The 22294-nt window shown below is 43.4% G+C and overlaps 1 protein-coding gene across 2 annotated transcripts in view; it reads right to left on the reverse strand.

Moving 5' to 3' along the window:
- SUFU (SUFU negative regulator of hedgehog signaling) overlaps positions 1–22294 on the reverse strand; it is an 89999-nt gene that overhangs the window by 28215 nt on the left and 39490 nt on the right. Inside the window, exons 4-8 of one of the 2 annotated variants that reach the window (XM_053948983.1) lie at positions 17495–17637; positions 15069–15154; positions 12933–13005; positions 8237–8390; positions 6636–6747 (exon numbers count right to left, since the gene is read on the reverse strand). In XM_053948983.1, coding sequence (XP_053804958.1) covers positions 6636–6747; positions 8237–8390; positions 12933–13005; positions 15069–15154; positions 17495–17637 — 568 coding nt within the window. Of the gene's footprint in view, positions 1–6635; positions 6748–8236; positions 8394–12932; positions 13006–15068; positions 15155–17494; positions 17638–22294 lie in introns of both variants that reach the window. The other variant, XM_053948982.1, reaches the window with a different exon arrangement.

Below are 22294 nucleotides of genomic sequence, written 5' to 3' on the forward strand. Positions count from 1 at the left end.
TGTTATTTTATGGGATTCAAGAATAACCAGGATGATTGGATTGAGAAAGGTTTATTTATTCTTGCATTTGCACTTCGCTTTATGATCAGAGCGTTTGATCTCATGGATCTGTCAAGGAAGGATGTCTCAGTTCCCCTCCAAGCTCTGTTGCTGATATGGAGCATAATTTTGCTGCATTTCCAAGCTACCCTGCCAGGTATTGAAATCACAAAGGACATGCTGTTGGAAGCTGGCCATGGCAGGGGCTCTTTACAGGAGTGGGTGCCCACTACCTCACTGAAGTTAGTTACTGTCATTGCTCCTTGCTCCCTCCATATAAAATTCAGTACTGTGAGTTAGCAAATGCAAACCATCAGTGCAGGCTTGCACAGCTGAGAGAGAAAGGTCGGGCCTTTCCTTTCTTCCCCTCCTGCCCCCTCCTTCCACTCCCCCTTCTCCCCTTTCCAACCGTGGCTGTTTCAAACCTCCTCACTCCCTCATGAAGATATGGTCAAAGATCACTTAAGTGCCAAAAATCTTTCAGTCTCTTTCCCACAGTTTCCCCTGAAGGGAAAACCAGCAGCTGTGGGAAAGAGCCCTAAGCACCTTGGCACAAAGAGTCACAGCACTCGTCAGGCATGCACAGAGGCAAGTGCAGAACTGGGGAGGACATGGTTACACAGCTCCTGCTGTGGTCAAACTGAGACAAGCCTACTTCGAGTGCTCAGACTTGGGTGCTCCTCAGCCTGGTTAAACAGGATGGTGACGATGTTCTGTGTGCATTTCCTGGCAGGGAAGAGCTGCTAGGACAATGCCAGTAGCAACAATCTTCTTGCCACTCACATATCCCTTTGGAAAGCTGCATAATAACCACTGTCAGAGCTTGCAGGGGCCAGACTGTTCCAGGACCTGCAGCTGAAGTGGAATTGAGAGATTTAGGCTGTGCCACTGGCACCCTGCAGACTCATGAGCGAAGTCAAGCAACTCTTTTTTGCTTCAGGTTCCCTGTCTGTAAAACTGAGACATTTTTCCATGAAGGGACGTTGCAAGGATTAAGTCAATGTTTGCAAAGCACTTTCGGATTCTTAGATGGGGAAAGCTATGCAGGAGTGCAAATTATTAGCATGGTGACTGCTTTGCACTTCTACTGACACTGGTTTTCCAGACATTTACTTTTCTAGTTTGCCATCTTGTCACCCAGCGCTCAGCCTCACGCTGAGACTCCCTAAAGTATATTGCCTCCCTCCATTCCGCATTCCTGACTCAACCAGGACACCACTGAATGGCGACTCGATGAGAGAGCATGCCTAAATAAGCAGGACTGGATTGGAAACTTACTGCTTAGCGGTTGCAGAATCAGAAGCCTAGCCAGAACCAGACAGCTTCAGAGAATGCTGAAATGCTCCTCTTTATGTAAAGTTTGCCTCCAAGAACTGAAGACAGGAAACCAGCTACAAAGACAACAGCTCCCCTCTGCCCAAGTAAAGCAGAATGAAAACCCAGTGCAACTGGGAGAAGCAAAGTGCAGACTCGCCTCCAAGCAAATCCTACATTTTGGTATTACCGTCAGAGCTTCCTCAGAAACGCTGCTCAGATGGAGCTTGTTAATGTGCATTAACCCAGTGCTGCTCCCTGACAGGCGATATCCGTGTGCCCTATTTACCAAGTCAAAGGAACTCCAGGAGCAGTGGACTCCAGCCCTGGAAGCAGTGCCACTATTACTCATGTGCTCCAAACCAGGCACACCATGTGATAGTCTGGGGTTATCCCAGAAGGAATTCTGGAGTGACACAACTCCTCCCTCTTCCCACGAGGGGAGGGCAACCACCTGAGATGCTCAGAGTGCAGAGCTCCAGCAGGTCACTGCCAGAACAGTCCTGCCATCCCCACCTGCCGGAGGGTTGTTCCCTACTCTGCCAGCAACCTGCCTTCATTTCCCTGCACAGCTGGAAACTGTTCAGGGCTAGATGGAATTAGCCCATGGCGACAGGGCTACCATATGTTCAGGTTTCCCTAGACTCAAACTGTCTTTCTGCCTAGAAATTGAATGCAGATGGGATTTGAGGTCTCTGTGGGTCTCTGGACAAATGGGACATCATACATAAGGGAACAGCACAATTACCTGGGAAATCCCAGACAGAAATATGAGTCAGGCATGTGAACCACACCACTTGATCCTTCTTGAGAAGGGGGAGAGTTATAAACAGCAGAGACATGATGGAAAAGCCTTATGAAAGTCATACAGACTTGGGAGACCCTTTTCTATCACTCAAACCTAATGTTCAGACACTGGGGTGTGCGTGGGCACACCTGAATTCTGGCACAATGAAATGCAACAATCACAGATAATTTTGAAGCTAAAATGCACTAATGCAGTGTGCTAGCACTAGGTTTTTACTCCATGCCTCAACTCACAGTAGAACAGTCTGAGTCAGCCAAGAGGCAGAAAAACATCAATTTCAGCAATGCTGCATGATCAAGGGGGCCCTTGAGGGGTGGAAAAGGTCAAAAATTCCCCTATCCCAATGTTGGCTCTCACTGCAACTGTGGCAAATTAACTCTGCTGTCCTAATCTGTAACATGGAGATACTACTCACCTACTGCACAGGAGAGCACAGAGCTAATTACCAGGGACAACCAAAGACTCGGCCCCAGAAATTACTGCATCAAGAAATTAAATAGTGATCGAAGCAAGACTCCACAAGTGTCACTGAACTTTGACATCTGGAGCTTCCAGCCCACTGAGGGCTTGACAGCAGCAGTGTTTAGTCTGACATTTAAACATCCCCTACGGGTAACAGTTCTCTGTATCCAACAAGAGTCAATTTGCACAATTCAGAAGACTGGGAGCCTTGCCTTTCTGTGTATCTCAGCAGCACCTACTAAACTGATGGGTCCTAAGAAACAAATAATGTGCCACTGAAACGCACACTGGTATTCATGCACATCTTATTTTTCCAAGTGGTAATTGAGAGTATTCAGTTACCTATGTTCAAAATGATTAGTCATGTTTCCAAAGATTAATTCACATGTTCTTTTGTTAATACGTACAAACTGATTTAATGGCTGCTTATGAACTGAGCCAACAGTCATTTTGAGAAACAGATGTCCGATGCAGTTTTAAGCTTTAAGTGTGCTTTTATTCATATCCTTAGGAGAAAAAGGGCTACACAGTCTACGGTAATAACACTAATGAATCAAAGTACTACAGCTGCCCAGCAGGATTTTGACAGAAACCAGCTTTTTCTCAAAGGAACATTTTTTAGGACTCTGGGACAGTGAACAACTGGTAATATGCATGCTTAACATGTCAGTATATGCTTTGCTGGAGCCAAACACTGAATCAAGCCCTATCTGCAACCAAATAATATGAGGTTTTTGCATAAGCACTGAAAACTGTAACTATACAAAGGCTGGGAAATCTATACAGAATCTAGATCCTCTACATTTTATACAAATAAATATTCAAAAGCTTGAGTGTTTCTGATACTATTTGTGATGCTGAATGCAGAACAGGTTGTCTGCTTTAAACCTTGATAGATTATTGTGTGTGGGTGGTAGGTTAGGATAAAAGAAAGGGAAGAAAGCTACTAGGAAAGCATTGGTGGTTGCAAATCCATGATAAATAAACAGCACATTCCTCTTCTGCACTAAGCCCTTAGAGTCTGTGTCAGACTTTAACATCCTACTGTCAGTTGGGTGCAAATTTTACAGCCCGGGGTTCTGCAGTGCTCCCTACAGAAAGTAGATTTGAAACAATTTGCCATGCCCCAAGAAAGTGTTTCTGTCAAGTTCCTAAAGAACTTCTAATGCACTAGTTATTCACAGGACCCTTGCAAAGAACCACAGGTTTGGTATTTTATGATCTGGTGTGTACAGTGCAGGATACGATTACACACAAGCCTGCTTCCCATCAGACAGCACCTCGTAATCATTAATATATTTATCCTTGCAGTGCCTCAAGAAAATGACATTGTTATTAGTCCCATTTTATAGATTCAGAACTGAAGATCAATAACTAAATTACTTGCCTTTGATTACACAAGATTTACAGTGAAGGACAGACCTGAGTCCCAGCCCTACCAGACCCAAGCAATGCAAGCAAGGATTGCACCAGAAGGACTAGATCTATGTACAGAAATGTCCCTCATCTCAAGTGCTCAGGAGTCCTATGAAAGAGTTATATCTGCACTGGATTTGTGCCTTTTGTGTCTCAGCCTTTACTCCTGCAGGTACCTTGAAGGAACATGGATGTAGATACATTACTGCATGCAAAAGCTGAGCTCTTAAGTTACATTCCTGTGCAGCAGCTGGAGATGAGAGTCTCCATATCATGCTCTTGTACTTACTGCACATTGAGCAATTTTGCTCAAATGCATGAGACATGCTGAGACAGTGTATTAAGGAAGGCGGAGACATAACAAGATCTTCCTCTTCTGCTTCATCTATACCGCACTGTTCTGGAAAATGTGTTGACTGATCAGTTTTAGCCACAGTAAGAGTAATCATCAGGTCTGATTTAAGTACTAGTTAGTCAGAGGTTATAAGTAAGCACTGCTTTCCAGCACAAAGCACCCCTTTTGGTATGGTCAATGCATTGAACAAGTCCCACTGTATCTGCTACATGGAGAGGAGAAACAACTGCACAAGGAGAAAAAAGACCTTTCCCAAACTCCTCTCAAAGCAGCTAGTAAGATGGAGGGAGAAAGTATTAGGACACACTGCTGTTTTAAGCTGAGATTTCCCCTATCCCTCCAATAGTATCACCACAGTAACACAGCTGATAGCTGTCTTTCCTTAACTGAAGTGCTTATGGAGAAACAGGCGACCTATAAGTTTCCCCAGTGGTAACCACAGACCTCAGAGAAATGTATTGACCTCCTAGGAGGCAAACATTGGGAACCAGCCATTCCTACCCCTCAGGCTTCAGGCAGGGTGAGTGTGCAGCTGCTGCAGGTAAGAGAGATTTGCAACAAAGAGCACTGTCACAGATGTGAGGCTCTGAATTTGACCTGCCTTCCTCTGTCTCAGAACAGTTAAAAACCCAGGTAAATATTTGTGTGCTTCATCTTAGACCTCTGCTAACCTTTCAACACTCTGTCTCAAATGTATCTCTGTTTATCTCACCCTGAATAACGTAAAGCTCTCTTATCTAAGCAACAACTGCCTCCCAGCATTAAGGTTTACCCATCAGCTGCCTCCTTGACCTGATGTGCACCCAAAATGTTTGTGGTCACCCTCAACCACTGCGGACTCAGAGCTTACACTGGGCAAGCAGATGCATGCAGAAGCCCAGCACCTGTGAGAAATCCTGCCCAGTACTTTTGAGCTCTCCAAGGCTGGGTGTGATTTGTGCAAATCGCATGGTATAATTTTATATTTTTTTCAGTGGGGCCAGTGGGACCACCAATGGTCCAATGTGACCAACCTGCAGGCAGAGAAATACTACTAAAACCTGAGTCAGATCAGAATTTGACTCCATATAATTACTATATGGCAAAAGTAAGATTATTCCTAAAGCAATAATAAAGTAATTTGAGATTTTTTTAATATATGTACCTATATCTCATATTACATATTAGCAAAAAGAATCAGCAATTGACACATAATACTTCCCCCAAAGGATTAGGCAACTCATAAACATTCATTTATTCAGCAAATCGGAAATCACCCACAAAATGGAACAAGAAAGGACAACAACAAGAAATATTTTTGTCATGAAATGTTTGAATCAAGAATGAAACAGGAACTGAAGCAGACCAGGGTGCTGTCCCTGCCTGGCACTACAGGGAAGTGCTGATTTCATGATGATCTTTACTCTTGAAAGCAGAAGGCAGAGATGTTCATCAGAGACTAAGAAACCAAAGGAAATACCAAGAAGAAAAAGTGCAGCAAAGATGCATGTCTTTCTGTATAATTTAGATGAAAACATTAAAATTGATGGGAAGGCACTGAACTAGCACCTGAAGTCTAAGAGGGGGAGGGGAGAAGCCAGAAAGACAGAAGTGCAGATACTATAGATGGCTTGAAACCACAGGTAATTTCCTATGGATTCACTTAAGTCAAATGTTACAAGAGAGATCTATGGCCATCCTAGTCCCACTTAAACCATCTGTTAGACTACTGCTATTAGAGACCCATGTGTTATTGGCATGTAATTACTGACAGAACCCACCTGTTTAAGCAAGGCAAGATCAAAGTCAATTAAAAAGAAAAAAAAAACCCAACATTTTAACCAAAAGGTTTGTAATTATGAGCTTGAAAACAAAATACTCTGGAAAAAATATCAGCTGTCACCTATGCCACCTATCTCTACTGATACCACAGCACTTTTCAGCACAGTACTTTTTATAGGGATCACTCCAGTCTGAATTCAAACACTGAAAACCATGAACAGCAGGTTCTACAGAACAGTCAGTCACTCTGCATTAGCACGGTTTGTCCAAAATCCCTCTAAAAAGCTGCCCTCCTGAGTAGTAGCCCATTTATCCAACCTGAATAACTCTTCTCCCCCTGTCTTTGCACTTTACAACTGTTCACTGCCAGCTTTCCTCTCCCCTTGCCAAGTCTTTTCCCACCCAGCTTTAACTTTGTTTTCCATGCTGAGTTCTTTAGCCTCCCTCTGCCACCATGTGAATGTGCAGAGTGAAACTCACGGTGCTCGGTCGAGGTTCAACCCATTCTGTCTTTGTGCATTGATTGGAGGTAGGACAGGTTTGCTGTTAATCTCAAGCCCTCTCCGCAATGTCTCCCTGATTTGCTCTGTATCTGCAAAGAGAATATTTTTAACATGATTTAGAATCCCCAGAAACAACACAGACACAAGAAGCTATCAGGTGTGTTTCATCAAAACTCTTCCCCTTCAGAAAGAAGTGTAGAAATGTTATGGGGTAACACTTAACTGCACTTCCTGAACTTCCTTAAAAGTTATTTCACTTTAAAATGTCAGCTTGAATTCCCTTGTTTGGGCATCATTGTTATGTCAGGCAAGGAGAGCTGGGAACTTGGAACTGAGTCCTCCTGATGAAGAAATTCTGAGTAGTTTTGTAAATTTTCATAAATGAGGTGTTTTTTGGTTCTGTAACTCTCATAGAACCTCCTGACACTTCCAAACCTTTGTACTGGAAATAATTTTTCCCATTAGGCATAACAGGAATTTGTTCCTTTCCCAAATGAATGTATGAAGGTTTCCAAGTTTTTTGCAATTGGCTTTGGAAATCTGTTGATTAATTTACAACAAGATTCACAAAGGGAGAGATTTTTATTCAGGGCAACCTTTAGCCTCAAGCTCACATCTGAAAATAAGCTGCAAATTATGTAGTTCAGATGTAGTCTTTTTACTTCTGCCTTTTCCTGAAATGTCTACTGGCCAAATACTTTCAATAGGAAGCTTTCCTGCCTTTCTTATAAGTTTCCTCATCTATTTTTGAGAAATGTGAGAATTAGGTAGAGAAAAAAAAAACAAATTATTTAAAAATCTTTTGAAGGATATACAGATTTCATCATGTATACCTCTCTTGAGATTTTCATTTCAAGGCTGAGGCAAAATAGCCTTTTTAGATCCAGTGCAGTTCAAAATATTTGCACAGAAGCCAGAAGAAATGCTGTATGCATTTAACTAATTTTTTACCATGGATTTAAGAACAGATGCCATTCCTGTGGAAACCATTGTTAATTCCAGGAAATCTCAAGCCCTCAAATTTAATGTTGCTTCACCCATTTGAGAGGTAATATGCATAATTTCAAGCCTGTGTAATGGTTATGACATCTCTACCCTGAGAAGGCATGTCACTGCAAAGGGAAACTCCACTTTTTAAAATTCTTCTTTTCAGAGTTTTGTATTCGCACGAATTCCTTGAGTTCAGCTGCAGCAATGTGCAGCGTCAGTCCAGCTTGCTTCCCAAGAAGGGATAATGTTAATAAGGAAACACAGCCTGGGAAAATGAAATTGCTTCATCTTGCAGGTGTTTACAGCCCTGGTTTCAGCAGGTGCTCAGTTTAACTTTGCAGATTCAGATTACAATTTGCCTAAAAACTGAAAGAAACGTTTAGACAAAATAATGCCAAGAACTCTTTTCCTCTTTCCTGCCTTCTTCAAAGAGGCCAGAATTCGTTTTGCTGCCCTGAGACACACCAAGCCTCCCAATGACTGTGGAGTTTGTTATGAACTCGAGGATGCAGCATGACTCAGTGCACTGCCCAGACCCACCAGAACAGAAGCTGAAAGGCTGTGACAGCAACTTGGCCCACCTCTTACCTTTCCCAGAGAGCCGCCGAGGCTGGGTCCCAATGCAAATGCTCCTGCTGTCTTCATCATCCTCTGGTGGCCGGCTCAGGTCATCCCAGGCACATTTGGCACTCACTCCACTCAGGTTTGAGCCATCTGTCTCAATCCCTTTGTCGACTCTCTCCTGCTTGAAAAGATTCAAAACACCAAGACTTTTTTTTGAGCGTGGTTTGAGCCTGAGTTGGAACCCACCATGGCACAGCCCAACCTTCAACAGCTCCTGCAGATCCCCTTTTGTGGCCAATTTCCACTCTCTGGACCCTCTGCTTTGCTGTGTCAGCAAACAGCAACTGCACATTGAGTCAAATCAGGAAGCCACTCTGAACTAAACAAATCTTTTCCATAGCATGTTGGTCTGAAATCCCACCCTATCCCCACTGCTTCACTACGTGGCTCTGACAGGCACAAAGCAGGGGGAGAGAAAGGTGGAAATCAATGGCCTAGGGTGTGCAGGATTGCTTCTTTCAGTGTTAGCACTGATTTACACCAACTTGAAATATTTAAGGCACGAAGCACAGCTTGGCAGTCAGTCTCTTATATGTCAATGATAACAAACCCCTGAATAACTAAAGTTCTCTTTCCAACCTTACCAAAGTCCCACAATGAAAACAGCTCATGGAGAGACTCATCATTCACATAGGTTCTTCATTTGCAAACTGCCCAGAGAATCCCTGCTTTCCAATATGCTGGGGTGTCCCATAAAGGACAAACATGCAAGTTTGGATGTGCAAAGAGACACAGGTCTGTTCCCAGTGTCACAGCTTTTGCAGAGCTTTTTCTTTATTGGCAAATAAAAAAATTCCCTCCCTTGCAAGCTGGACTTTCCAAGCACTTAACCAGTGTTTGGGTCTCAGAAGGTGTCACACACCAATCATAAGCAGCTGGATGCTCTCAGGCACCAGTCATTTTCTCAAGGACACATACATCTGCTGCCAGCAAGACTGCCTTAAGCTACAGACAAAACTACTACAGGAAGTTCCACCTTCTTGGACATGGGCATCAGTCTGAATTTCCACCTGTGACCCACAAGGGGGTAATGTCGAGCCGAACAAACTCGGGGCTGTGCTACACCGAGGAAGTGCTGGCACCTCTTCCCTGGCATGGAACCAGCCAGGCTCGCTTCCCCCTTTTCTGAAGGGGTGTTGCCTCTGGTACTGCTCAGTGGCACCAGCAAGATGATCTGCATCTCTCTGCATACATCTGTCTCACCTCGAAACACAGGCAGTCCCAAGAAACTTCAAAAGATTTGAGGAGAGAGCAGAGTGGTGTCATACACAGTGGGAGAGGATATCTCCACTCCATGAAAGTACCCTCTGGTTTCACATTGCCACTGAAGATAAGAGACTGTGCGAACATTTTGCTCTTTGCAAAATCTGTCCCCAAGAAACAGTTTCCCGACTAGACCAATATACATCCCTCCCCTTGTCCAGCTGTGCATGCTGCACCCTGGGAAGAGCATTGCCTGTTCTTGTGACCATTCAAGAGAGGATTTGAGCAGCTCAAAGATAAGCACAAGCATTCAGGGTGTGGTTGCACAGCGGTTTAAGTTGATGTAATTTGCAATGACTGCAGTCCCACCCTCCTCCATGTGCTCCTATCCCTTCCCTTGAGCCAACTCTTTTTTTTTTGTGATCTGGATCATCTCCCAAAACCCGCTCTTTGGCCCAAAATTGAAGTAGGAGCCTGTGGCTGAGTGCAGGACCACAGCAGTCTTGACTTAAGACTTAAGCATTCAAGAGACTGCCTTTCTTCTGTTTTTCTCCCCTTGTTAGGATCTTCTTCCAGCGTCAGGGGAAACTGGCTTCTTGAAAATGTAATAGGAAAATCTGAGAAATAATTAATCTGCTGTTATGTTCTTTTGTTTTATCCTAAACATAAAATTAGTTGTGTCACCCAGAAATAGAAGTTGTGGGGAAAGAAATAAAAATACATCCGTTCCTACATATGCAGACAATGCTCTAAGTGAGATTTAGCATGTGGCTCCTTTGGGAACCCTCCATAATGCTCTGTGAGGACCCAAATGAGCTGGCGTGGGGAGGTGTAACTTGTCAGCGAAGTTATTTTTTATCCCAGTCACTGGGGAAGCATGGGAGAGCCACCAAACCTGCTCTTGAGCAGGGAGAAGAAGAGGCCAGAGGGCTGTGAGGCTCTGGTGGGATCTGCTCCCCCATCCCTGCAGCCAGGGCCCCACGCCCAGCCAGACCCTGCGGACACAGTGAAGAGCCTCGGGGAGGGGGAAGGACTCTCATCTGCAGCTCAGCTGGGTTGCAGAGCACTTCCTTAGGGGAAGAAGGGCTGCTCTGTTGGCATCCCTTGGAGATCAAGGGGAGCTGATGGAAACGAGCTGGCTTAAGGCAGCCTAATTTGCATGCCTGTTTCATATTGTTTGCAAGTATTGATGTTAAAAGGGGAAAAGTCAAAAAAACCCCAATCAGTGTAGACTTATAGCTTTGGCAATGCCCAGTTCTACCCCACCTTTAGCCAGCAAAGATTTGCCTGACTGAGGAGTTGTTCTTCCTTCCTTGAAAGGGCAGCATGAACAGGAGGCTGGAGGAGCCCAGGGCAAAGGAGGTTCAGCTCTTTCCTTCCTCAAAGAAAGGATATTTCTGTCCCATTTTCCTCTCAGCATGTGGGAGGGATGCTCTGAGGCTCTAAGTCATTGATCCCTTTTTAAATGAGCCAGAGCACTGCAGTGTGACCTGCAGAGCAGCAACCACAACTCAGGAAATTCAAATCAGCTTTATTCTCTTCTGAGATATCTGCTAAACAGAAGCAAAGCACTAAGAATCAGCACAGAGCTGGGGACCGACCGGAATTGTTTGACTGTGCTGCCAGGGAAATCTGAATGGCCTACAGGGAAGCCTGGCTGAACAGAAAACAGCCAGCGTTGCCACAGTGTTAATTGCCGACATCCTGGGATGACATCTTAGTTGGGATCCATTCTCAGCAACTCCGAACAGAAAGTACAGCTGCTGCTGCCAGGGCTGGGTTTAGGCCTCAACCAATTCCCACAAGACACAATGCAGCCTCCAAACAAGCTCTGCCTGCTTCCCAGGCAGACAACATGCTTGCTGGCTCCCAGGAAAGCTGTCCAGTTTCTCTGCCTGCTCCCTCCCTCCCACTGCTGCCTTTCTGGTCTCACACACCCTCTACCAACACCAAGAAAATGACACTCTATCCTCTCCCCACTAACTAGAGCAGAAGGCACAAGACAGGGCTGAAGGCAGCCTGGAACAGCCTTACTCCCTGCACTCAGCAGAGGCTCTTTGTGGGACTCAGGGGTGGAATTTGCTCTATAAATCCCTGGAGGCTGTGGCAGCAGAGCAGGAGGGAGGTGCACACACACACCTGCCCATCTACACTTCTGCAAGGGCAAGAGAGAACAGAAACAGGAATGTGTTCAATGTGAGGAAGTCCGGAAGGACCACAGACATAGCAACTTTCAGCAGCAGGACACACTGGTGAGGCAGAGGTACTCTTTTATTTGCCTTAACTTGCCTTGGCTGACTCAGATTCCAGTAAGCTGAGCTATTTTTCATTTACAGTAAATTGAAGAAAACCTTGTTATCATTAGGAATCACCAGTGTGCAGACAACAGAAACACCTCCAGGAGGGGAGAGGGCAAGGTTCTGGAAAGTCTAAAAACTTTATGGGACTTTCAGTTGTATTAGCTCCCGCATTGTGGAACATTTTTTTGTGTTTCTCAGACTGGGGTTATTCTAGATTAACAAATCCTTAAAACCAGAAAAAGTAGAATTTGGTTTTGTTCTTATGCTTTCAAAGTAAAAGATGCTGTGAGGCAACTGAGAATAATCAGATACAGACATGCAGACCATAAGCAAATGCTTGTACAAAACATGCACATTTGCACGTGCCCTACCAGGCTGAGCCATAAGTTCTCTGTTAAAGGCAAATACTCAGTGATTCACTGAAACATGGCCAGCACTGCACTGGATTTCCTGGGGACCCAAGTACTCCAGCTCTGCTGAAAGGATTGCAGAACTGTCTCCCAAATGCATGGATCAGGAGAAGTCCACAGTACATCAATCTCTTCATAGAGGTCCTATTCTTATCTTTAAATTTCAGAAATTAAACTGAACTTTGAAGAAGAAGGTTTAATATCTCTTCCTGCATGGATTATTAAAAACTGCATGTGGTACTTTTGGGTTCCCATCATTCCTTGGTCCACACTAACTACTTGGCCCCAAGTGATAACCTACAGGAATGAGCTACACTGTCACATTTGCTGTGAAAAAATAGTAGTTAGTTTTGAGTTTTCTGCATGTCATGTCTCCTTACACTTGCATATGAAAGAAATGAGGAATTTTCTGGTGTACCATTCCTAAATCTTATATTATTCTATGTCTTTCATCTTCTTTCTTCCTCCTTTCTAAAACATCCAGTCCAAATTTTACCAATTTGTCTCCCATAGGAGATTCCATTTTCCTGGTCTCCCTTCTCTATCTTTCTTCCTAGAGCTGCCATTCACGTGGGGCTGGACATGTCCCTCTTGAACCACATCTAAGAGAGCAAAGAATTTCTAAGACTTTTCCTGGATTATTACAAACATTGAGAAGATCCAAGCACCTTTACAGAAAATATTAGAACTTTTGTATCACAGTTGGCTTCTACAAGAGACATGACATTTTATAAACTAAAGACATACTTGCAGATGTGGGTCAATCTCAAATATGGTCTCTCCTCTTCGCATGTCTGTTATCAGCCAGGGACCTCCAGCTCTACAAAGAAAGACAGGTAATGAACCAAACAAGCCCTTTAATTAGAATTTTCCAGCAGGGTCCTCAGAGTGGACCTGTACTGTAAGGAAGCAAAAGATAAGGGTTTAAAATAAGCCTAGAAACCCCTCTGTGTGGTGTACACATCCCAAAGCATGCATTTGCCCTTTACATTTTCCAAATAAATAAATAATAAAAGCCCTCCATGACCTAGCAATTAATCTGCTCAGTGTCTGGCACCACCCAGACACGCACAGCAGTCAGGACTGACACAGGCTGTTATCCCCTGTGCAGGCCCCCTTGCTCACACAAGATTGAGACGGGGTTTAATCTTACAGAAAACAAACTGGGACTGAGAAGTCCAGTGTAGCCTGAGTCAAAGAAAGATGGGCAAGGGATGGAGTCAAGATTTATTCCTCTATTACATATCTAAGAATAGAGCAGGGCTCCAGTGGGACTGCACTTTTGGCAAGATTGGCAGTCACATTCACTACCACAAAGAGCTTATTGCTCTGATAAATACTATCACAACAGACATTTTGCTCAGTTGGTACTTAATGGCCAAGTACTCAGATGGTTCAAGGAAATCTTTGTTATCATTAGCAATAAAAGTTGGAAGGTTCACGGTGTTTCCCAACAAAGGTGATAGAAAAGAGATTACTGTGAAGATGAAATACTCAGAGACTTCACTTTGGGTCATAGTGCAGCCAGACTGCAGAAGTCAGCCTTAGATCATGCTTTTCATTTGAAGTAAAAACTGAAGTCTTTTGGAACTGCCATTAAATTTTTTTTTTTTTTCATGAGATACTTTGTTATTGCAATCAAAAGCCCCCTCCTCTGGACTAGTTTGTGTTAGTCTCCAAAACACTTAAGAGTGGGAGGAAAAAAAAAGTTAGTATTTTACAGGTTTTCAAATGCATGGATAGCCACTCGTTTTTTCACATCTCTTTGGAAGCTGTGAATTATTAACTGCAGGGGTGTGACCTGCCACAGTTCCTCACTGGGAAAAGGAGAGGCAAGAGACTTTTACCCCAGTTCCACATCAATGGCTTAGTAGCTTGCAGCTTTGCCTTCAAATTATGCACATTTGAGTCTCATTTTTTCTTTGGAAAGGTGCTTATACCGCAGCACAAAAGCAAAAAACCAACATGAGAATAGAGTGAGGAGAGAGGTGCTGTATCTGTATTGACTTAGAGGAACTAAGGGAGCTGCAGGCAATGTTTATTGTCTCAAGAGACCCAGAAACAAAGCTTGCAGCTGGACAAATTCACTCTACTCTAGGGCATTTGCATGAATTATTTGCACTTGTGCCTAAAAGGGAAAAGTTCAAGTTAAAAAAGTCCAGCTCTTCCAAATAATCAATAAATTCAAGGCTATTGTGACACTAGAGAGTGTACTATTGTGCCCAGAAACAAATATTCAGAACTATTTTGCTTTAAAAAGTATGTCTTTTGAGTTACAGTCACAAGGCAGTAACTTCCACTGAATTTAAAAATGTTTAAGCAAAATACCTGCAAGCCAAAAAGATTTAGCTGCACCCTGGCAGCAAATGAAGCATCAACATATCATTTACCATTAAAAACCCATCTCTTTCTCAATCCAACATCATCTTTGTTATTTCTCCCATGGCAAAACAATGAACTTCACTTTCATGAATGCCCACCAAGAGTGGGCCAAGTTTGAGAGTGACTTTCTCACTTTCACACAGTACTTCCAGACAGTTTTGTAAGCCAGACCCTCTCCTTCCTTTCTTTGAACTAAACAGCAAGGTCACCAGTAACAGTTATCCCAGGAAGAACCAATGAGAAAACCCTGTAGGCATAAGAGGAAGGAAATTAAGCTTTCAAGACCTCATTCTCTTTCACCCTGAACATGTGGACTTCCACATGCATTAATTTGCCATCTAAGTGTCTGTGCGTGAGAACAGATTTGCAATGAATTCCCATCTCTTGCTACAGCACAGATTAAATAAGTTCCATCAGCAAGTTAAAGACTGTTAATAAAAATAAACAACTGAATTGTTTTCTATAGAAATGCTCCCCTATATGGGCTATGTCACCACTTACACCGGGACAGTCCGAAGCAGTTCCAGAATCCCTTGACCATTCCACTGCTGAGCTGCATGCAGTTCCTCAGTGCAAACCCCAACAATCTGTAATAAATAACAACAGACATACTAAAGTGGGTGGGAACCACGAAAGAACTGTGGAGAAAAATGTGCCATGTGGTACTGGATCAAACAGTGCACATACAGAGAAGCACCATTTCTTTAATCTAACTAGATATGCCAGGACAAATGGAGCCTGAGACAACAGTGGGATCCCACAAGACCTTGTTCTCTCTCTCTACACTTAGCATGTGAAGCACTCTGGTCATGTAACATTTAATCCTGTAAAGAGTGTGTGAATTTAGCAATGAAGAGGGTCTGGTGACAAATCAGGGTTCATACACTCGTCTGCTTGACTTTTCAATCAAGTCCACACAGACAGGACAGAGCAAGACAGGTTAGGGTCTGAGCACATAAAAACACTGCTCTGTCAACTGATTGCTAGGGGCAAATGCAATACTGCACAAGCAATTTCAACCAGGCAAGGGACTTGCTGCCACACGGGATTGCTTTGGTGCTCATAAAATCCTTGACCAACTCAGTTTGCTGACTGGTTACATCTCACCCAGCACCATAAAGTAAAGCTGCTTACACACCACATAATCCACTTGTCACTGCAGGCAACTGCAGACTTCTGCCTTCCTGTATAATGCAGGATATGTTTGCTTTTCAGGATAGGAGCTGCCACACTGAACAGTACCAGATGTCTGTCTAACAGCAGCTGAGATCAGCTGCTTCAAATGAAGGGGTGAAACACCCTTCAGCTGATAGCAGAAGGCAGTTTCTTCCTGCTGTATCAACCACTGGTTTGTGCCTTTGAGCACAGTGATTCACCCTGAGATGAAAAATATTTTCTGCTATTGCCTTCTATTATCTTCCTCAGTACTCCCAAGTCTTTTCCAACAACACTGTATTTTTCGTCAAAATCTGTTCAACTGATGTTTTATCAGAAAAGAGGAAAACTGAAAACTAAGCTCTGAAGAGCAGCAAGCAGAGTGAAGGATGTGCCTTCTGCTGTAGGCACATAACTGCACTGACAGAGATCAACGTGGAAAACTCTCATATCAGCATGCACCCAGCTCTGCTCACCCTACCTCTCCTGCCCCTTGCAGAGTTCACTTTGCCAGGACCCAGCCCTTGGAGGTGCACTTCATCCCCACCCATCTTCCAGGCTTCCTCCATCAACAGCCTGAATCATCCCTGCTTCAGGACACCCCTCCCTGGGCCTTCACTCACTAACTACATACAAACAGCAAGACTCTAAACAGGAAATTATTTCATGTTCATTCTTTGCTTTTTGTAATCATTTATCCTCATGGGTCAAAATAAATTCATAACAACAAGCATCAAACAAAGGGGAAAACCAAGTCAACTGTATGTGTTGTGGAAGATTAGAGGCCAAGGGCCTCAGGATGCAGCAAGCTGACTGTTTGATTCAAGACAGCTGGGCACTAAAGAAGAGATGAGGACTAACACAGTACTAGCTGGAGAGTCAGCCAGGGATTATCTTGCTTAGCTTGGCTCTCTGTCTCTCCTTCCAGGTCCCACAACTCAACTTGCACTAATTAATCTCACACCCACCTTGTTTTTGTTGATAAAACACAGACATTAGGGCACCTCAGAAAAGCCTTGCACAGCAGTTGTCTTGTGCAGGTTTGTGGTAACAGAACTTCCTTTCGTATGTTGCAACTATAGTCAACAACCAATGGGAGCAACTAGAAGCTTAAACTGTAAAATATAGACACTTGCATTTTCCCACAGGGTGGAAGCTTTTCCACGGAGCATGAAGAAATCAGCAGTTGGCATAAACTATGCCACTCTTCCACTAAGGTTATTAACCCAATATGCAATTAAAAACTATCCAAAGCAGCCCCTATCTGAGAAGCATCGCTGAGAAGGACTTTGGGAAAGCAAGCAAACCTGTTTGGCCACAGAAGTTCCCCATGCTGAACAGCAGAGTTAAATCACAAGGGATTTTTTTTAATGTTTCTTTTGCAAAGCAAACCCGAACCTTTCTTAAACAGTAGATCAATACAGGAAAACTCAGCCTCTAAAGAATCTTTGTGTCAGTACTTAAAGGTACATTTCTGCCATTAAGTACTGCTAAAACAGCTCCAAGTCCTGCTCCAAACTCTTCTCTTCCTGGCATTCAAACCAGTGGATCACTTACCGATATTACCATAGAATTTATTTTAATTTATCTTTACATTAGCTTTTAAAAGTGTTTCTCTCAACACCTTCTCTCACAGTCTTATTTTTTTTTCAATGTTCATGTTTGAAACTGAGGACAGGATAACAAATATTTGAGTTACACAGCTCAAGACAATGTCAGCTGCACTCCGTGCCCAGGAGGTGGCAGTCGGAGCCATCGTGGCTGGGCCGTACCTGCAGGAAAGTAACGACCCCAAAAGGAGTCTGCACCGGCTGCATCTGGGGATCTTCTGTCAGCAACATGTGCTGGATTCGAGACTCACTGTTGTCCAAAGGGCTGTGCCACGACACATGGTCACCACTGCAAAAGGTGTTTTCTGCAAGGACAAGAAACAAGAAATATTTAGTCTGTGAAGTCTGCTAGAACATTCCTTCTGTTGGCAGCTGCTCCTGACTGCTGCCAGGCAGGGACCTCCAGCCTGGGCTGGGACAGTCACTGGTGACTATTCACAGTGACTGTCCCTGGCCAGCTCTGCTGAGCCTCTGAACCACCTGAAACAAGAATGGAATCTCATTGAGTCATCTGAATTCAACACTGATTTCAAAACTGTCCACTCTTGAGTCCTGCGGCAAAAAACACTGTCCTGCTTTGATATTAAGCCCAACACAGGAATACAGAATACTAGCAAATAAAATTAGCCTGTCTCTCATGTACTATATATATATATATATATATATATATACTATATACTTCTTTCTTGAGAAGGCACAGAAAGTCAGCAGGCCATACTGGATGCCCATTGCCACAGCAATTCACACTCTTAATTTGCCACAGAGAAAACACTCTCAAATTTGAATTAAACACAAATACTACCACGCTATATCTAATAAAAATTCTGCTGCCCAACTTGTGATGGTGTAAGTCAAAATCACTCTCTCCCAGTTGTCTGGGTGGCTCTTGTGCAGAATTATAATTAACATGTTTCTTCTTTTCCAACCAATGAGAAAACCAATAGGCTATAAATTTTATTCTATGTCAGAACAGACTGCATCAAAACAAGGCAAGCATTCCTTTCTTTTCCTCCCCTCCTACTTAGAAAGACAAAACCCCGGATAATCCCATGTTCCACAGCTAGTGCATGCCAGAAGGCACACCAGAACCCATCTGTCTGATGCTGCCCTATAACAGGAAAGGCTAATGCTTGCTTTCTGAGTGAACTCGAAGTAAAACAACCAGCCATGACCACATTCACAGCAATTAAAGCACGCTCCATTTGCATGCAGTTCCTGGAGCATGTGTGGTAATGCTGCCTAGCTGACTGCTTTTATCTTGGGTCTTGTGCTTGTCCAAGCAGAGCTATATTGTACCAATATATTGTATATTGTATACAAATAAACAACCTGGAATCCACAATCTGCCGTCTGAGATAGGTGTAGTGCTCCAAGGATGAACTGAGTACTGCCTGCCTGCTTCCAAAGTCAGTGGCAGGCCCAGTGCCCCTCTCCTTGACCAAGCCCATCCATGAAGGCAGTCTGGGCTGCTGTCCTTGCTGTGGTCTCTCGCAAGGCCAGACTTAGAACTCAGCAGGAAAGGAGCCCTTGCCCACTGGAAGAGGACTAGGAATTCCAATCCAGTCTGGAAAACGTTAGTGGTTAATTGAGTTGCTGTCTGTCAATTCAAGACTGGAGCATCTCCCATGCTACAGGAGCAGGATCTAATTCAGCGAGGTGCTCTCCCCATGATCCTGAGCTTCACCTAATCTTCCCACATCACCTTCCAAACACATCACAACAGGACACCCCTTAAATATCTATAGGGCTAATAGATGAACATGGCAGTGTCTGCAACAGCAAGAGAAAAACTTTTTGAATTGCCAGTAACTGCAACTCACTCCCAGTCACATAAAACAACTCCACCAAGGAACTGGGTGCTTGCACACCCCGTTGCAATAACTGTGCATCAGGACCACCACGATGGCAAGCACAGATTTGTGCAAGGGCAGCAAAGGCAGGAAGCTTCAAGGAAGCCCTCAATAGCAGACAGGTGAAATCACAAGAGCTCCCTCAGAACTGCTGTGGTTAAAAATATTTGTAGTCCTCTCCCTGATGAGGAGCTGCTGGTCTGCTCCTGGCTGTAATGTTGGGCAACTCAGTGTGTCTCCACTGGGTGTCCCCATTGGTGTGGGTTTGAGCATTTATTATATATGTTTTTCCAGATGAATTTCCTGGACAGCTCATTTGATTAAGAATTAAAATAAACTCTAACTACCATAAGGAACTTAGCCAGAAAAATGAGGCATGTAACAGAAGTGCTGTGATAAGTAAGGGAATGTTTTCCTTAGTTAAAATTAGGAAAGAAAGAAAACATAGTGAATGCAAGCTGCTTCAAAGAGTTTATCGTTATGTACACTAAATTACACGCTTACCGCTCTGTAACTGAAAGGACTGGTTCAAATATTACTTTACTTTTAGAGTTGAGGAAATATAAGCAGACAAATGAAAAATGTTGTTTTTTTTTTTTAGTATCAAAATCTGATTAAAGAAACAGCACTTAGAATGTTGCAAGGGATATCTTGTAATATTTTCCAAGTCAGACAAAATGTGGCTTGTTAATTTTTTTAAAATGATAAAAGCCTCTCAGTCACAGTTTTCAGGAATGAAACAAAGCCACAAAGAGCTTATTCTTGGGCCCTGTCTTTATACCACAACATTTTGCCCATCAAATGCTCACACAATTCTATGCTGATCGATCGCTGCGTTTCACTGTTGGTGGTGCTTCTCCTGGGAAAGCCCAGCCCGTTTAGAGCAGGTTTTCAAATGCAAATGTCTCTGCTGGAAACCCACCTGTTTATGTCCATGTGAACACTGAACACTTAGAAAATCTCCCTCTCCCTTGCATACACACGGACACCACAAAATTCACACTGACTACTCAATTAAATCACACACACACAAAAATCTGCAAATAACACGAAGCCAAATTAAAACCTGTGCGAGTTCAAGAAATTTGGAATTACACCCTGAAACGCAGCTTTCCACTTGGTGCATTGTCACCCATGAGGGATGTAAGATCGGCCCTCGTACAGAGACCACTGCAGCACTGAGAACAGCATGAATTACATGACTTGTAGCCACAAAAACTAAGAAATCACAGAAACAAAGGGCTAGATAATCACTTTCTATTGTCTCATGGTGGAAAACAGGGAGAGTATCCTCCCTTCCTACCTTTCACACTCATGTTTTCAAAACAAGACAGGGATGAGAACACCACAACTGGATAAGCCTTGTCTCCTTAGAAGACCACAGCAAAACCAACAGTCATCAGAAAAAGTTCCAGGACATGACTGGGTAATTGTCAAATCCATAGAACAGGTGGCAAAGCACAGAAATTATCTAGCCATCAATAGGAGAAATTGAAAGCAAAGGACCTAAAAGAAAATATGTTAAAAAGTTAAATCCAAATTATTTTAGCTTATGGATAAATCAGCAAATCCTCTGGAGTAAACTAAGGCTCTGATTTACTGCACACAAGCTGACTGCTGCTGACTACTTCTGCCTCGTGGTAAACCTGAGGTGGCTTCACGTTCCCTCCATGACAGGATGAGTTAAGGTACCCAGGCTGTCCCAGGATAAATTCATATCCTTCAGCAGTTACCATGGGAGCAGGGGATGTGTTGTAAATACACAGGCTGCTCACAGAACCCTCTGGGACTTCTGCACCCTTCCTGCTTGGAAGGGGCACTAACTAACAAGCTTTAAACCCAGCACAGCAAGGTGACTCATCCTCACAATTTTGAAACTGGTTCTTTTCCTGCAAGTTTATGTTTTAATAAAAACCACTAACTTTTCTTTCTTTTTGGTTAGGATTGCCAATTCCATGAAATCCAACTGCTTCATAGGGAGGTAATGATTTTGTAAGAACTCAACAAGGAAATCATTAACGCATTTCAATTCAAACTTACTATTTTAGTTCATAATTTATAATAGCAAATCTGAAGCCTCCCTCTAGCTCTACAAAAATGAAAAGTCTCTAAATCTGCCATAGACCAGCTCTTGTACTATTCTATTATGCAAAAGCAGCAGTTATACCAGACCACTCTCTTAAGCCACCCATATTTTGAAGTCTTTAAAATGTCATTATCAATTTTCTTTTACAGCTCACATAAAGCAGGTGAGGTTCCTTCATGCAGCAACAGTCATAATTCAGCAGCACAATCTCTCCTAACTTTACTATCCAACTGCTCTGTAATGAGAACTGGGGAAATAACTCAGAGGGAACCATTCCACTGTAGACTAGTAAATTTTCTTTGTCTAACTTTGATCATGTATTTTCTTGGAGTGCATTTCTCCTCTCTCCTTTAAATTGACTAAATATAGCTGATGCCTAAAGAAATAAAACCAAGTCATATTCTTGGCCTTGGGATGTTTCATAAAAAGTATAACACATGTAATCTATGTTCAAGTGGTGTTACCTAGCTCTAGAGAGAAACACAGATTACTTCCCACTGTATTTTCAGTTCCTTTTTTAAACCTGCCAGCTTTCCATATATGGGATCGTGCTGTAAGTCCTTACTCCCTTAATTGCCACAGAGAGTAAATTGAAAAGGACAGCAAACTTAGAGAAGTACCAGGAGAGAAGCTAAGAGAGAGCTCCATCTTAAAGGCAGCCCCAGGCTGCAAGTGAGTCAGGGAACATCTCCAGTGAGCTGGCTACGCTGCACCCAGAGCAGATGGTGAACGCACTTTGGGCATCTGGGGGTCCAGTACCTTCTCTGTGCATTGGCAACTTAAGGAGGAAAACAGAGAGGTAATGCTGTTCCACCAGCAAGAAGACAGCAAGGCAACTTTAAGCCTTTCTCATGCCCATGCAGCCTCCTGTCCCCAGCCTGTCTGGCTGCAAGGCAATTCAAATGGCACCACTCTGGTTCATCCAGAGGCCAGAAACTTGTCCCTTCTGACATGGTTCTGGCATGTAATTATTGAGATAAATTTTTAAATTAGAAGAACAGATTTGCAGCCTGATCATTCCTCTGT

This window comes from Vidua chalybeata, chromosome 8, assembly GCF_026979565.1.
Source record: "Vidua chalybeata isolate OUT-0048 chromosome 8, bVidCha1 merged haplotype, whole genome shotgun sequence".
Lineage (NCBI taxonomy): Eukaryota > Metazoa > Chordata > Aves > Passeriformes > Viduidae > Vidua > Vidua chalybeata.